Source organism: Eumetopias jubatus, unplaced genomic scaffold, assembly GCF_037043125.1.
Source record: "Eumetopias jubatus isolate StellerSeaLion01/CBP00866 unplaced genomic scaffold, mEumJub1_p1.0 scaffold_1, whole genome shotgun sequence".
Lineage (NCBI taxonomy): Eukaryota > Metazoa > Chordata > Mammalia > Carnivora > Otariidae > Eumetopias > Eumetopias jubatus.
This window is the reverse complement of record NW_028274807.1, coordinates 162,573,820-162,590,344: the sequence shown is the minus strand read 5'-3', so window position 1 is coordinate 162,590,344 and position 16,525 is coordinate 162,573,820. Positions and strand designations below refer to the sequence as shown.

The window sequence follows — 16,525 nt, the reverse complement described above, 5'->3', positions numbered from 1 at the left end:
TATCCTTGGCAATGACCAGTGGGATCTGGGAGCAATGAGCATTGGGAACCATGAGCAATGAGCAGCGGGATCTGAGAACAATGAGCAATGGGACCTGGGAGTAATGACTGGTGGGAACTGAGAGGAATGGGCAATGGGAACTGGGAGGGGTGAGCAGTGGGAACTGGGAGGAATGGGCAATGGGAACTGGGAGGGATGAGCAGTGGGAACTGGGAGGGCTGACTGGTGGGAACTGGGAGGGGTGAGCAGTGAGAACTGGGAGGGGTGAGCAGTGGGATCTGGCAGGGCTGACTGGCAGGAGCTGGGAGCCATCGCTGACAGGGTGACTGCAGTCAGGGTGGCTGTGGGAAAGCCTCACTGAGGAGTCAGTGTTTGCAGAGCTCCAAAGGCCACACCAGCCTTGCCGTGAAACAAGCAGGGCACTGGAGAAGGGCCCTGGGAGCGGGAGAAATCTGTGCTGGCCGAGTCCTGCTGGCGTTCGGTGCGCAGGGCGGGACGCTCTGAGAAGAGGGCCATTTTTGGCGGCCCTTGAAGTGTTGGGGGGGTTAGACCATGGAGGGAGGAATGGAGCTGCATACCTGGAGGAGGGCGTGGCAGGAGGCTCGGACCGCCATGGGGTGGGCTATCCTCCTGGACTGTGTGGGGGCTTCATGTTCTTCCCAGTGGTCTCAATGTGGGAGAGTCTGTGAGAGGAAGAAGTGGAAGTCAATGCTGAGAAACAGCTTTTGGTTTTTAAAAATTAGACGTCACTCAGAACGCTTCGGAGGGTATCGGAGACTCCCGGTCACAGGAGTGCCATGCGGCATGGACTGGGTGGGAGCCGAAGTCGCTGCCTGACCTCACTCCCCTCAGAACCCCTTCCACCTCCCAGAAGTTCACCCCCCCCAGATCCTCTGGGCAGCCCCAGAGTCTGCCATGGCCCAGGAGGCCAACTTCAATAGCATCTATTTGGTGTTACGATTCAAGGAATTTTCTGGAGCCAAGTTTCTCCCAAGGCCCCTCCCAGGCCCAAGAATCCTGCCCTGGGTAATTCTGGGCTCTGGGCAGCACCTGGTACATTGTTGGCACTTCCTGGGGGACCTGTCAGAAAGAGATTGATTTTTCTCCCTCCAGCGGTGCGGAAAATTCTTCCTGCTCTCCAGACAGGTTTGGGGCTGGGTTGGGGGGCAGAGAAGCAGACTGAGAGTAGCCCCGCCCTACCCTGTGCAGGAATCCCCACCACAGACCCCAGCTGCTGCTGCCACATTCTGCAGGACAGGGAGCTCATCACCTCCCCACAGCCCCCCATCCAGGTATGGTCGCGTGGTGGGAAGGGCTGGCCTCTCACTGAGCGGGGATCTGCTATCCTGTGACTCCTTTCCAACTGGAGTCCCCGTTCTGCCCTCTGGATGGACACACAGTCCCTCCCACTCACCCTGCCCCAGGATAGGCCTGCAGAGCAGATGGGGCAGTGACCAAGGACACCCAGAAACTTCCTTCTCTAGGCTGAGCAGCTCCAGCTCCTTAGGTATGGGGTCTCCAGCCCTTTCCCCTATACATACTCTATCTGTCTCTGTCCATCTGCTGGGGTGTAGTTCAATTCTGAAAATCACATAGCAATCTCCTCCCTTACTGTGGGCCCCGGACCTCAGTTAATATGACCTCAGGTTTTTTAGCAGCTTATTAGTTCATATTGAAGTTGTGGTCATGTAAAGCTTTCAGTCTTTCTCAGACTCTCCTGTCCTGTGCTTTTGTAACCTTTTTTTTTTTTAATACCAAAGATTATAGGGGTTTACCTCACTTCTGGCTGGTTTCAACCACATGTTTTAGTCTGTGGAAGTGACTGAATCCTGACTGGGGCTCTAGTCACATTATCTTCTGTGGGCATCCATGCTGACTAGGGCCAGATTTCAGTGGCACCAAAAGACTCCCCCGATGCCCTTCTTCCGGGGTATTCACTGTGCCAGAAATTTCCCCATAATGCCCTCAATGCGTGCTCTTCCTCTAGCCTGGTCCTTCTTTGGGTTCCTTGTTTCAGTGCATAGTCTCCTTATCCATGAGAGGCCTGTGAGTTGCCCTGGGCCCCCGACAAACTCCCCATGGATCATTCACCAGGTATTGCTGATTTTCCCCTCCTGTCCCCTCCTGCCACCACCTATGTCAGAGCCACTGTCGTCTCTGGCTTGGGTGATGGGGACAGTGTCTTTCCACATCTCCGCCCTGCCACTCTGACCTTCTCTAACCTAATTTCCTTTCTGTCTGGAATGATCTCTAAAGGTGTCATTCAGACCTCGCCACTCCCCTGCCTAAAAGGCCCTCAGTGGCACTCCTTAGCTTGCAGGTGATCCAGGCTCCTCCCTGCCCTGAGTGGCCAGCCCCCCTGCCTCTTCCCATTTCTTTCGTGGGCAGGCCACATCCCTCCTACCTCTGGGCCTTGGCATGTGCTGTTTCCTGGTCTGAAATGCTGTTTTCCCATCCTGCTAAGTTTGGCTGATTCTATTTGATCCTTCCTGTTATTTGGCTGCCAGCTCAGCCTTTGCCTTCTTGCGGGAGGCTTCCTGAAGCTGCACACAAGAGCAGCTACTCTTGGGTCAAAAGTTTTCTCTGCATTCTGTTCCACTCTTTCATAGAATGCACCAAATTTACAGATTCAAGAGGGTTATTATGGCTGCTCCTGGCTTGGATCTGTAGGCCCAGAGAAGGCAGGGATAGCATCTCCCTGCATCACGGTCCTCCCAGGGCCCCTGCAGTGGGGGTGATACCGAATAGCACACAGTTGGTGCTCAATGTAAAATGAGTCAGTGAATGAACATGAATAGACACACACTAGGTCCTTCTTTCCGCTTCCTACTGGTCAGTACCTTCTCCATGCCAGGCTTTCTCTGCCAGAGGCTAGGGAGGTGGAGGTGAATGGCCGGGCCCCAGCCTCTGAGGAATGTCACAGGTGGGGTTCTCCAGAAGCAGAGGCTGAGATGGAGTTTCAGGTCCAAGCTGTTGAGTAGGACTCAGCGAAGGGAAAGGGGAGGAGCCGGGCTGAGCTGAGGTGGTGCTGCAATGTTGGCCAGACAAAGCCTTGGAAAGAACTCTGGGGCAGGTACTGCCCATCCAACTGGCCAGACCTGTTACCCCTGCCTCTCTGAGCCCCTGGCTGCCGCCCACCTGCGAAGGCTGCAGTTCTGCAGGTGGGACAGGCCCTGGAGTATCTGACAGCTGGGGGTGTATGCTGATTCCACCCCCGGTCCCAGGACGTGCTGGAGCTGGCTCCTATGGGCTCACAAGACCCAGTATTAAAGATTCAGGGATTTGTGAGCCAGTTGTTAAGTCATTTGTAGCTTAAAATCAGCCATGATAGGAACATTTATCCCAAAGAAATTAGCAAACACTATAAAAGGCACAAAAGGTCTTCCCCCACCCCACCCCCCGAAATTTACTAGTACATCACTAGCTGCAGCTTTGATATAAGACTTCCCTTGAAGGGGCATCTGAATGGCATATCTCCATGTCCACCACAAAGACCCACTGTCCTGATGGGAGATGCTGACAGGTGGATCGTCTCACAGGGCGAAGGTGACAGGTATCAATAGCCCAAGACAGTCATAAAGACCATGAGGGAGTCACTGACAATCAAGGAAGCCTTCGCGGATGAGGTGACTTTTTTCTGACATGATAGCATATTCAAAAGGCACAAAAAGCAATCCCATACGTAAGGCTCCTTTCTCCCCAGATCCCTGGCACTGGGTGCCCTCCCCAGAAGTAGCTACTCTTACCAATTTCTCATGTATTCTCCAGAGATATTATTCTGTGCTCTTACTAACACCCATGCCCACATCTTTTCCTCCTCACACAAATGAGCTCACGCTCTGCATACTTTTCTGCACCATGCTTTGTTCTCTTCACCGTGTCTCTTGCAGATCAGCCTTCATTAGTAAGTACAGAACTGCCCGGTTCTCTTTAACAGCTGCAGAACATTCCAGTTTACAGAAGTGTCAGAATTTATATAACCAGTCCCCACTGGCGGATCTTTTGATTCTCTCGGCCTTTTGATATTTCAGATAACGCCTCCGTGAGGCACTTGGTCATTTGGCACATACGTGAGCCTCCCCAGAGGGTACATATCCAGTGGTGGAATTGTTGGGTTGAGCCTCTGAGATGGCAGTAAAGATTAACTGGGTAAGGAACAGGGAGCCAGAGCCAAGAGGTGGACAAGGACGGGCATGGCAGTCAAGAGGAAGGGGCTTGTTCTCAGCTCGCCTCAGAGGAGTGGCATGCGGCCGCTGGGGTCATGGCCAGTACACTGGGTGCACTCAGACAAGGAAATTAAGGAGAGTTTAGGAAGGGACTGCTGTCCAAGAACTGATGAACAAGGGACAGCCTGTGGCATATCCATATGACAGAGTATTATTCAGTCATGGAAAGGAAGGCTGTATTGGTACCTGCTACACCATGCTACACGGATGGACCTTGAAAACCTTCTGCTGAATGAAGGAAGCTAGACCCACAAAAGGCCACCTAGTGTATGAAGCCATTTATGTGAAATGTCTAGAATGGGCAAATCATAAAGACAGAATGCTAGTTAGTGGCTGCCTGAGACTGAGGGGAAGGGAGAAATAGGGAGTGACCCCTAACAGGTAAGGAGTGTCTTTCTAGGGAGATGAGAATGAGGGGCCCAGGGGGGGAGCGAGCAGGAGGAGTACCCTTCAGGACTTCCCTCCTGCCCTCTAATCCCCCACTAGTGCTTCCACTGGTCAGACCCACCTGGAGGTGACAGCTGCATTCCATTGGTCCCATGACTGATATGCACCAGGCCCAACCAACCAATCACCAGTAGCAGTGGTCGGGGGCCGTGTAGTCTCCTTGAGGTGTGAAGCAGGAAGCAGAAGCATGGGGAGTGGTCTGGAGAGACTACGGATGCACACTCTGATCTTGCTTATGTCTCTCCCTTTCTCTGAGCCTCCCTTTCTTCACCTGTGAAATGGGAATGATAACGTCCATCTCTCAGGGAGTGTCAGGAAGATCAGACAGGGCTCCGGAAACACTGTATCAGTTAGAGGAGTATGGATACAAAGCCGGGACAGACAGAGTTGGAAGACAGAGAGACAGCATCAGAAGCAGCTCTGGAAATCATCTAGTTCAGACCCTTGGGTTCAAAATGGGGAAACTGAGGGCCAACGAGGGTACCTGGCCAGTCAGCAGCAGACTCAGCCCAGTCTCAGCACTGGAGACCATCCCTGCATACAGCTTCTCTTCTGAGATCGTTTTCTTAAAAATAGGCTTTATTTTTCAGATCAGTTTTAGGTTCACAGCAAAACTAAGAAGAAGGGACAGAGATCTCCCATAAACACCCTGCCCCCCACACACGAAGTCTCTCTGCACCAGAGAGACACATTTGTTGCAACCAATATGAGGTCCTTGTAAGTCCTGACTCAAGTTCCGGGCCTCCGCTGGCTTCCCTGTCCGCTCACGATAAAATCCCACCTCCTAGCCGACCAGCGGCCACAGGTGGAGAAGAGAAGGGAACGTGTTCCCCTCATCAGGTAAAACGTGGACCCTGTAGCAGCCACTTCTCGTCTCCCCCGAAGTCCCCCCAGCCCGCTAAGCTGAGGCTCCTTGCTGTGTTCAGACCCCAGGCCACCGGTGGGGTGGGAGGTGGGAGAACTCCGTGTTCTCCAGAGACCCTCTGAGACACCAGACCGTGAGCCTCACAGATTTATTTTCCCCTTTACTTTCCTGCTGCATCGAGGCCTCTCTGCATCACAGGATGGTAAAATGGGAGCCCCCAAGCAGTCGTATGTGGCTGCTCTGTAAGCTGGGACCCAGTAGTGCCACCAGGGCCATAAAATATTGACATGGGTCCGTCCCAGCTGCTCCAAGCCCTCTGATCGCCCCTCCCCGCATCATAGCTGCTCCCGGGATCCTCCGGACTTCCCCTCCAGCCAGCCAGGAAGGGCCTCTCAGACCCTGAACATTTAGGGCGCGTTGCTCAGGCTCGCTGCATGCTGGTCGTGGAATAGTTTGAATGCACCCTGTAGGTGAATTTACCTTTGGGCATTTCCTGGGCTCCTGCTGTGTGCCAAGCACTGGGAAAGTGCATGGGGTTGTGTCATCTTAGAGCCCGTAGACCCTCCAACTACACGTGTCATTGAATCACAATCCAGACTCTCCCAGTGTAAAAGGAAGCTTATCCTGAAGTCCCTCTGGACAGCTGAGAAGCTGGTAGTCAGCCTGGCCTCCGGGGCTGGGAGCGGGGGTGCAAAGAATGTGGCTTTGTCCCACACTTGTTTCCTCTGCTGTTGTCCCCTGCCTCGGGGAGAGGGCTGGGTGCCCACCCGGATGCCCGTCTGGGTGGCCAGTTCTGGCCAGGGCGGCTGTGATTATGCCCAGCTTAGCGCGGATATAATGCAATCACTGAGGCTCTGAAAATGCAGAGTTTGCAGGGTTAACAGGCTGGACATCATCTGATTAGGGGCCCACACAAATACTAGCATGGCCTCAGGCCAGCTGTGGCCTCACAGGAAGAGGGAGGCAATGTGCGGGAGGCTGCATGCAATGGGAGTGGTAGCTGCACCCAGCCTGACCCCGGAGCCTGACCTCCGGCACCGGGGCTCCTGGCCCAGCATCCGCCACACGAAAACAGTTGGTGTCACAGCCTCAAAAATATAACCTAAGGCTTTTTCACTAAAACCTTCCAGAGACTTTTTAGAAAACCCACTGTATTAAGGTATAATTCACACACCATCCCCAGTACACTTATGGAAAGCGTACAGTTCCGCACTCTCGAACATAGTCTTAGGTATGTTCAACCATCATAATTTTCGAGTATTTTCATTACCTCAGAAAGGAACTTGTGCCCTCCAGCCGTCACTCATCTCCCCCAGCCTCTCCCCAAACCACTAGTCTACCTTCTGTCTCTATAGATTTGCCTATTCTGGACATCGCATATAAATGCAATCACACAATTTGTGTCTTTTGTGTCTGGCTTCTGTCCCTGAGCATAATGCTCCCAAGATCCATCCATGTTGTAGCATGTGTCAGCACTTCATTCCTTTTTATGGCTGAATAATGTTCCATTGTGTGGATGTGCCACATTTTTGTTTATCCATTCATCAGTTGAAGGACAGTTGGGTTGTTTCCACTTTTTGGCGATTATGAAGAATGCTGCTGTTCACATTGGTTTACAAGTTTTTACGGGTGTATGTTTTTATTTCTCCTGAGTATATACTTAGGAGCAGAATTGCTGGCGGGGTGTCTTAGTCTTTTTAGGAGGCAAAGTACCACAGACTGGGTGACTTATAAACAACAGACATTTATGTCTCACAGTTCTGGAGGCTGGAAGTCCAAGATAAGTCACCAGCATGGTCGCCTTCTGGGAGCGCCCTCTTTCTGGTTCAAAGCCAGTGCCTTCTTGCTGTATCCTCACATGGTGGAAGGGGCTAGGGGTTTCTCTGGAGCCTCTTTTATAAGGCATTATCCCCTTCACGACAGTTCCACCCTCATGACTTAAGAATCTCCCAAAGGCCCCACTTACTGTCTCCCCGGGGGGAGGAGGGTTGGGGGGGTTAGGATTTCAACACATAAATTTGGGGGGTGGGACTCAAACATTCAGGTCATAGCACTGGGCCATACGATAACCCTGTGTTTCACATTTTGAGGAACTACCAGATAGTTTTCCACAGGGCTGCTCCATTTCACATTCCCACCAGCAGTGTGTGAAGGTTTCCATTTCTCCACACCCTTGCTAACACTTGCTATGTCTGTATTTCTTCTGTCAGCCATCCTAGAGGGTGTGAAGTGGCTATTTTGATTTGCATTTGCCTGATGCCTAATGATGAGCATCCTTTGATGTGCTTAGTGACTGTTGTACCCACTGCATTTTTTTAATTGTAACATATAGCTTCTGTGCAAAAAAGCACACAGGACACTTACATTGATTTAAAAGAAGAATTATAAGGCGCCCAGGTGGCTCAGTCGTTAAGCATCTGCCTTCGGCTCAGGTCATGATCCCAGGGTCCTGGGATGGAGCCCCACATCGGGCTCCCTGCTCAGCGGGAAGCCTGCTTCTCCCTCTCCCACCCCCCCTGCTTGTGTTCCCTCTCTCGCTGTGGCTCGCTCTGTCAAATAAATAAAATCTTTAAAAAAAATAAAAGAAGAATTATAAAGCATCTGTATCAAGGAACAGACATTGCCGGCACCCCAGAACCAGGTGACCCCTGTCAACCACAGCCCCTCGCACCCCACCCCGGAGACAGCCACCGTCTTGATATTTGTGACCCTCATTTCTTGATTTCTTATTGTGACCCTCATTTTTTGACTTCTTATTATAACTTTCCACCTCTGTAGGTGCCCCCGAACAATACAATCTACTTTTGAACTTGTTATAGATGAACTCATTCCATGGACGTCTTTTCCAATTGCTTTTTTCCCTCCCCACCGTATTTCTGAGCTTGACCTCTGTTGGTGTGCTTTGCTGTAGCTGTTCATTGTCACTGTCCTGTAGTGTCCCGCTGAGCGCACCCCTCAGCTTATCCATCCCACCATGGCTGGACATATGGAGAGTGCCCAGTGTGAAGATACCATGAAACCACACTGGGCACTCTCCACATGTCCTTCAATGCTGCTGCTATGAACGTCCTTGAACCTGTTTCCTGTGCACACAAGCATATGATTCTTTCAGGTATATGCCTTGGAAGTGAAATTTCTGTGCCATAGGTCAGCATATCTTATTAGACACCGTGCAGTGTAGGCACACCCGCCGGCCGTGCTGAGGGTTCTAGGTGCCCCGCATCCTCAGTATCGTCTGAATCCGTTCTGAGTGTCCCCCAGCACGTGTGTGTTGAAATCTCTGACTGCACTGCAATCCCAGTCAGTCGGAACCTGCTGCCTAACCCTGCCCCCAAAGCGCATCGCCACACCCCTGAGCCTTGCTCTTTTCCCACGCTTCTCAGGCCCAGGCGGGGAGGAGGGCTGGACGCTTAGGAACTATCTCCTCACTGACAACCAGAAGGGACATCTGTGTTATCTGGGGGGCTGCTCATTCAGTAGCAGCTGCGCGTGTGTGCAGGTCGTATGAGGACGACAGCACACAGTAGGTGCTCTGTCACACTAGGTGTCCTGGAATCAGAGCATTCTGCCAACTGAAATCTCTGTCCCTGAACATTCTGGATGCTTGTGGCATTGCTGGCTCATTTGATTCCAGATACTGTGGTTGAAACAGGGTGGTGCTCCCTTCCCGTTGAGTCCACTGACCCAAGCACTGGTCACCTCCTCCCGGAAGCAGAGCTCCCAGGACTGGGAGGACCCTGAACAGGAGCCCATCCTTGGAGACAGGAAACTTATCTTGTCACCTCTGTGTCCCCAGCACCCATACCGGCCCAGGCCCAGAGGCAGAGCTAATGACTATTTTTTGAATGTCTGATTCTGTTCCAGCACGCTGGCTTTTGCCAAGAAAAGATGGAATTGACTTCATTCCATGTTTCAGTGAAGGCGGCTGAGGCCCAGAGAGGGGGTGTGACAATTCCAAGGTCACAAAGCAAGTCAGCAGAGCCACCAAGCAGTTGATTCACAACCCTCAGCAGTAAGACCCTTGCCTCTGAATGCCCCACAGACCAGCTCCAGGACTTAGCTGAGCCTCAGTTTTTACCCCTGTAAAATGGAATCCTATTAACCTCATAGAGTTAAATAATGCCACATACGAAAACATGGGCCCAGTGCGTGTACAGGTGATCAATAAATGTTCAGTCATTTACTCATTAATCCACTTTTTTTTTTCACTCTATAACAGGCAAAGTTAATTTGCCAGTCCAGATGAAGACCATGAAAATGCTCATACACTGTGACCCAGAAACTATGCTCACTAATACATCCCCATCCCAGTGCCTGGTACACAGTAGGAGCTTCATAAATGTCTGTTGGAATAAAATCGGGCTGAAGATGATGAAAAAGGAAGAGAAGCTTTAGTTCCAAAGATACTTCCTTCTATAATATAGTTTAAACAAAGAAAGAAGGCAGGGAGAGAAAAGATTTTAAGAAGAACAAACCCCAAAGCCTGAAAACAACCTAAATATCCAGTACCACGGGGGTTTGGTAAATGTTACTTTCTTTGCTTGCAGGGATATTCCAAGGCAGGGGTCAGCAAACTATGGCTCACGGGCCAACTGCCCGTGTACCAGCCATTAATTTTGCCTGTCCTTGAACTTCGTATCAGTGGAATCACACAGTCAGTTCTTTCTGGCATCCAACTTCTTTCACTCAGCATTACATCTTGGAGATCTGTTCTTTTTGTGTGTATTATTAGTTCATTCTTTTCTGCTGCAGTCAGGTGCTTCATTGTATGATTACAGTTAGTTACAATTACCATCCATCCCCGTTTTGCATACGGGGAAACTGCAGCACAGAGGACTCAAGAAGTTGCCCAAGGGCACACAGCAGGTTGGTGTTAGATCTAGGATTTAAACCCAGGGTCCAGCATCTGTGCTTTCCGGGGGTTCACCGTATAGTGCTGCATCTCAGTGCTATGGCGATGGGAGCCTGAGGGGAACTGGGAACTCAGAAGAAGAGGCACACCGTGTAGCCTGGAGGTCAGGGAAAGCTGCCAGGGAAGGCTAAATCAGAGCCAGGGTTCCCAGCCTCGGGTGTTCACCGTGCCTGGCAGATGTCATAAGTGGTCAAAGCAGATGACCTCTGAAAATACATACTCGAGGTCAGGGAGGCGATATGGAGTGGTGGGTACTGTGACAGATTGAGGGATGCCAGCCTGGGAAGGAGGCAGCTGCTGGGACAGCTCCAGGTGTTGCTGCCATGTGACAGTGCTGGCAGAGGCTGCGGGGAGCAGGACTGCCATGCTGCCATTGGTGGCCAGCTGCCCTCCCCGTAGGTCAGTCCTCAGCTGTACCCATTAGTAAACGATTTGAATCTCACCCTAGAGTTGCCAGATGCCCTTTCTGTTTGCCAAAACGCAGAAACCAACCAACCAACCAACCCCGGAAGTCTATCTGCCGGTTTTTAAATGTTGGTTCAAAAATTATTTTAAACCTGTGCCGGCCAGGGGCGCCTTGGTGGCTCAGTCGGTTAAACGTCTGCCTTCGGCTCAGGTCATGATCCCGGGGTCCTGGGATCAGGTCCTGCGTGGGGCTCCCTGCTTAGTGGGGAGTCTGCTTATCCCACTTCCTCTGCCCCTCCGCACTGCTTGTGCTCTTGCTCTCCATCTCTCTCTCTTAAATAAATAAATAAAATCTTTAAAAAAATAATAAAAAATAAATAAAGCTGTGCAGGTCAAAGAGAACCCTCTGTGTGCCCTGGACTGGCCTGAACTGACCTGAGCACCAATCTAAGGACCAGATAGGAGTTGGGAGGGGCCGGGAGAGCAAGTGAGCTCCAGGTAGAAGCACAGCACAGAGGCCAGGGGTGAGAGGGATTTGAATCCAGGTCTGAGATTCCCCCCACTACAAGGAACCACAAAAGCCCGAGCCGGGGAGGCTGGGCGGGGCTGGGCGGGGCTGGGCGAGGCTGGGCGGGGCGGGGCTGGGCCGGGTTGGGGGCCGCCCCGGGCCGCTGCGTGCAGTGTGCAGTGACGTGTGCTGTGCTCTTTCCCGCCCACCCCTGCAGATCCTGGAGGAGAACATGAAGCTGGAATGTAAGTGCCACGGTGTGTCCGGCTCGTGCACCACCAAGACATGCTGGACCACGCTGCCGCAGTTCCGGGAGCTGGGCTACGTGCTCAAGGACAAGTACAACGAGGCTGTCCACGTGGAGCCAGTGCGAGCCAGCCGCAACAAGCGGCCCACCTTCCTGAAGATCAAGAAGCCGCTGTCGTACCGCAAGCCCATGGACACAGACCTGGTGTACATCGAGAAGTCGCCCAACTACTGCGAGGAGGACCCGGTGACGGGCAGCGTGGGCACGCAGGGCCGCGCCTGCAACAAGACCGCCCCGCAGGCCAGCGGCTGCGACCTCATGTGCTGTGGCCGCGGCTACAACACCCACCAGTACGCCCGCGTGTGGCAGTGCAACTGCAAGTTCCACTGGTGCTGTTATGTCAAGTGCAACACCTGCAGCGAGCGCACCGAGGTGTACACGTGCAAGTGAGCCCGCGACTCGGCGGCTGGGTGCTTCCAGCCACAAGTCAGACTGCAGGGGGGACCGGACAGCTTCCGGCTGCAGTCAACCTGGCAGGTCTCGTCTGGGATCTCCGCGGGGGAATGCTGAGCTTGTCTTTTCTGCTGTGGGGACACCTCTCCTGGGTTTTCCGCAGGCGCCCGGTGGAAAGATCTCCCCAGAGCCCTGGACTGTTCTCTTCCACACCCAGTGCTGCTCCGCCCCACCCCACACACCGCCTGGGGGGGCCTCCCCGGCTGGAGCAGAGCCCTTTGCACCAGGAGCTCTGGGCCCTGGGGCCTCAACATAGCAATATTTAACAATTTATTCTGATAAAAAATAATATTAATTTATTAAATTAAAAAAGAATCCTCCCACCTCATCGGGATCCGTTTTCTGCAATCAAAGTGGACTGCTTGCTTTCCTTGCGGGATAATTTTGTCGCTAGGACAAGGAGTCAAGTAGAACTGTACATAATTATCCTTTATGCAGATATTTCTACTAGTTGATTTTGCAAGTACCCCCCCCTTGCAGCACTAGATGTTTAAGAGCAGACGTCCTTTATACATATATAGATATATATACACACGCGTTTATATTTTTTTGCTGTTTGCTGCTACTTATCCAGAAATTTAAGCTGGTCCAGATTTGGAGTCGTCTCCCAGATTATGATTCCCATCCTGTAGTCCTCCCCAGCTCAAACTTACACCAGTAGAAGAATCCAGTTTGGAATACAGAGAGAGCGGAAAGATAATAATAAAACTCCCAGCAGTTTCCATCTTTTGGAAAGTGAGCCACTGGATAAGAGAGAATATTTTGTAAGAGACTATTTTTATATGAATATTTTATTTATATCAAGTCTGCCTGTATGATTCCATGGCCTGTGCTTCTTCTTAATTCTGGTACTTGCTTTGGGCTAAGGAGGAGCGAGGCCTGGTTCCCATAGGGACCCTCACATAGCTGGGTTCTCGAGTTCTGTTGGCCACGCGGGCAGAAGTGGCCCCTGGATGCCTGGGTTGGGGTGTCATTGGTATTACCTGAGAAAAGAATCAGATCCCCAGCCTACGCCTTTTGAGCAAGGTCACCATGATGAGCCATGTGGCGGGCAGGCCCATGCCCTTGGCATTGGGTGACCATTAGAGGGCTTGATGGTTCACCACACGGCAAAAATCAGCTCAGGAAGCCCGCTCCTCACCAGGATGCCCCTCCCATTGCCGTGTGTCCTGACAGGTGAGGCACAGTCCTCAGTTATGGAGCAGAAAAACTGGGGTGAGGGGTCCCATGAGCAGCAGAGCTCAGCAGGGCTTCCTGGATGTCACGGTTCTAGAGCAGACCGGCAGAGAGTTGTGGATGAGGCCTCTCTGCTCTGGGTCCACCTATATCCAGTGCCTGCCAACCTGCAAAGCTCTCCTCCAAGAGGCTGTGGGTGTTCTAATATGTGTCCGTTTGCATTTCTGTGTGCACGTGTGTGTGTTTGTGTGTGTGTGTGTGTGTGTGTGTGTGTGTGAGAGAGACCTCCGGGAGTCTTGGGGTAGTCACGTGACTTTGCACCTTCAAGCACCTCTGGGGTGCTGACGTGCCTACATTGTGTGTTCTCCTGCATATACCCAGCTATGTGTGTGTCTCTCTCCATGTGCCTGAGAGATTCAGGGGGGTGTGTGCATGTGGGTGTGTGCCTGTGCATCTGCTGGTCCCCAGGTGTCTCTGCTTGCGGGTGAGGTGTGGTGTGAGGCAGACTACAGGGACCTTTGGCGATTGTGTTGAGCCACCAAGAGATGGCACCTCTGAACTCTGTGCCCACAGACACTGGTGAAACTCAGATACCTCTGAGACCACAGCCTGATGGCCCCACGCACTGGGAGCCCCTCAGTGTCTAGGCTGTGTTGGACTCCCCAATGTCAGCACTGGGCCTGGATCACAGCATGGACAAATAAAATGGCTGGATGGTTGGTTGATTTCTTCCATTGGACCATTTATTTCTTCTTTACTTGGGTGTCAGGATGGGTAAGGATGTGAAGGAATGAGTGGATGGATGGATAGCTGGATGGATGGGTGAGTGGGTGGATGGATGGATGGATGGATGGATGGTGGAGTGGGTAGGTGGGTGGGTAAGTAGATGGGTGGATATCTGGATGGGGGAGTGGGTGGGTGGATGGGTGGATAGGTAGGTAGGTGGGTAGGTAAGGGAGGAGAAAATAAACAGAAGCTTCTTATAGATCCCATGTTACAGTCTGTCTCTGTCTTAGAAAACCAGAGTCTACCATGAGCAAAGAGAGTTTCCAAGCTTATAGTCCCTCTGTTCCTGGCCTCATGGTGCCCAAGATTTGGGAAGGTTCTGACCAGCCTCCCCAGATACCAGAAATTACCCCCATGACCTTAGTCAGATGAAGAGTGTGTCTGGCTTGAGGGCAGCGAGGCCTACGAGAAGAATGGCCAGGTTGCCTGCCAGCCTGTCACCTGGCCCCTTAGCACACTTGTAGTTCCTGACCCTGGGCCTGCTCCCTCTCTGATGTCCCCAGCTCAGTTGAGCTCTGAGCCTCAGTTTCTCCATCTGTAAAAGTAGGATAATAATATTTACATCACGGGGTCCTCCTAGTGGTGATTGTATGGCACTTTGAGTTGCAGAGCAATGGATGAATGATAAATATTATTATTATTAATGAATACTATTCTTTCCATAATGACGAGATTCTTCAAACACAATGGTAAAAAATATTGGGCACTGTCTTGGGCAAAGTTATTTCCCCCTCTTTGGTTTATTCCTAAAATGGCTTTTCAATAAAGCGGACAGGAAAAAGGCCCACATCTTAAGAGACTGAATCAAAAATTTAAGTAAAATCCCCCACCTTTTTGGTATTTTGACAAACACCATGAGGATGGTGCAGGCTGCAAGCTGAATTCGGCCTTTGGACCACCAGCACGCAGCCTCTGATTTGGACGAAAACTCTCATTTTACAGATGGAGAAACTGAGGCCTAGAGAGGAGCAGGGCTTTATGCAAGGGCACGCAGCAAGTCTAGCAGAAAGAAGACCAAGGGTAGGACTTGTGCCTCCTGGGAAAGGCCTTTCATCAACACGGTGCACCCTAGCAGCCGCAAAACAGTTTGGAGGGGGCTTGGGAAGGGTAAATTTCCTATTTGTTGTTCAGACATACATATACATGCACACAGGTGTGTGCACACACATTCCCGCATCCTCTGGACTTAAGTTTAAACCTAGTCCAAGGCTCCACAGGGCAGGATCTGGGCCTTCCCGAGGGCCCCGAAGGGATAGGCCTGCAGGGGGTGCCCCGGCAGCTGGCCCAGGGAACCCTAAATCCTCCCATTCTCCCCTGTCCCAGAGCCTCACCTTCTCCACCTCTGTCAGCTGTCTGGTCCGGGACTCAGTCTTGGGTCTTATCTTCCTCTACGCCCCATCGATCAGCAAATCCCATTAGTCTACGTCAAAATACACCCAAATCTGACCGCTCTCTGTCGGCACAGCCAGCAGACTTTGGTGGCAGAGTCTGGCTACGTTCGCACCATGCTGGGGTCCTCTTGTTCCAGGTCATATTGCTGGAGCACGCTTCGGTCTCCCTTGCAGTTGAGAGTGGCCGGGGAGCTGGGCTCTGGACCACGAAGTGGGGGTGATGTGCTCCACTCTCAGCCCATCAACACTTAGCATGCTCTTTGTCTTCCACAAGCCTGACCCAGCCACCCAGAGGCCATAGAGTATGGGCAATGGAACCACAGAAGGAAGGGCTCCGAATTGTCCCTGAATGGCCACTTTGAGGAGAGCCACCTTCTGATCAGGAACACTGACAAGCAAAAGTATACATATTGTTGTGGAAGCCGCTGAGATTTGGCAGTTCATCTGTGACAGCACAGAGCCCCTCCCTCACGAGGCTGCAGCTCGTGGCCTTCCTTCTGTTCTTCCAAATGTGCCATGTTCCGTCCTACCTCTGGGCCTTTGCATCTGCTGTTCTTGCTGACCTTTGCATGGCTGGCTCTTTTTAGTTAATAAGACTCAACTCCAATGCCAACTCTTCAATAGTACAATGCCAGCGACCCTGGCTTCCAACACCTTATATCCACTATTTTTGTTTCTTTGTGGCATTTACCATTATATTGAATGGTATTTCTCATTTATTAGTGGCTGTGCAGATTAGCGGTGAAGAACATGGGGCCAGATGCCCTGTGTTCAAACTTGCCTCTGCTGTTTTCTGCTGTGTAGTTTAGAGCAAGTAACCTAACCTGTGCCTGCATTTCCCCATTTGTAAAATGGGGACAGTAATAGAATCAGTGCAGTGATTAACTGAACTAACACACACAAACTGCAAAACGCAGTGCCTGGCACACCGTCAGGGCTGAGGAAGTGTGAGGCTTGGATATTAATACATTTATTAAGTTTCATGAGTGTAGGACTTCATCTGTCTTTGGTGCACTGGGTGGGTCTCCAGTGCCCAGCCCATAGTTGGG

General features: G+C 51.7%; 1 protein-coding gene across 1 annotated transcript in view; it reads left to right on the top strand.

Annotated features, from left to right (window-relative positions):
- The window catches only part of WNT7A (Wnt family member 7A), a 63,610-nt gene extending 51,550 nt beyond the window's left edge, over window positions 1-12,060 (top strand). Inside the window, exon 4 of the mRNA XM_028101850.2 lies at window positions 11,581-12,060. Coding sequence (XP_027957651.1) covers window positions 11,581-12,060 — 480 coding nt within the window. The remainder of the gene's footprint in view (window positions 1-11,580) is intronic.
- The last annotated feature ends 4,465 nt before the right edge of the window (window positions 12,061-16,525 follow it).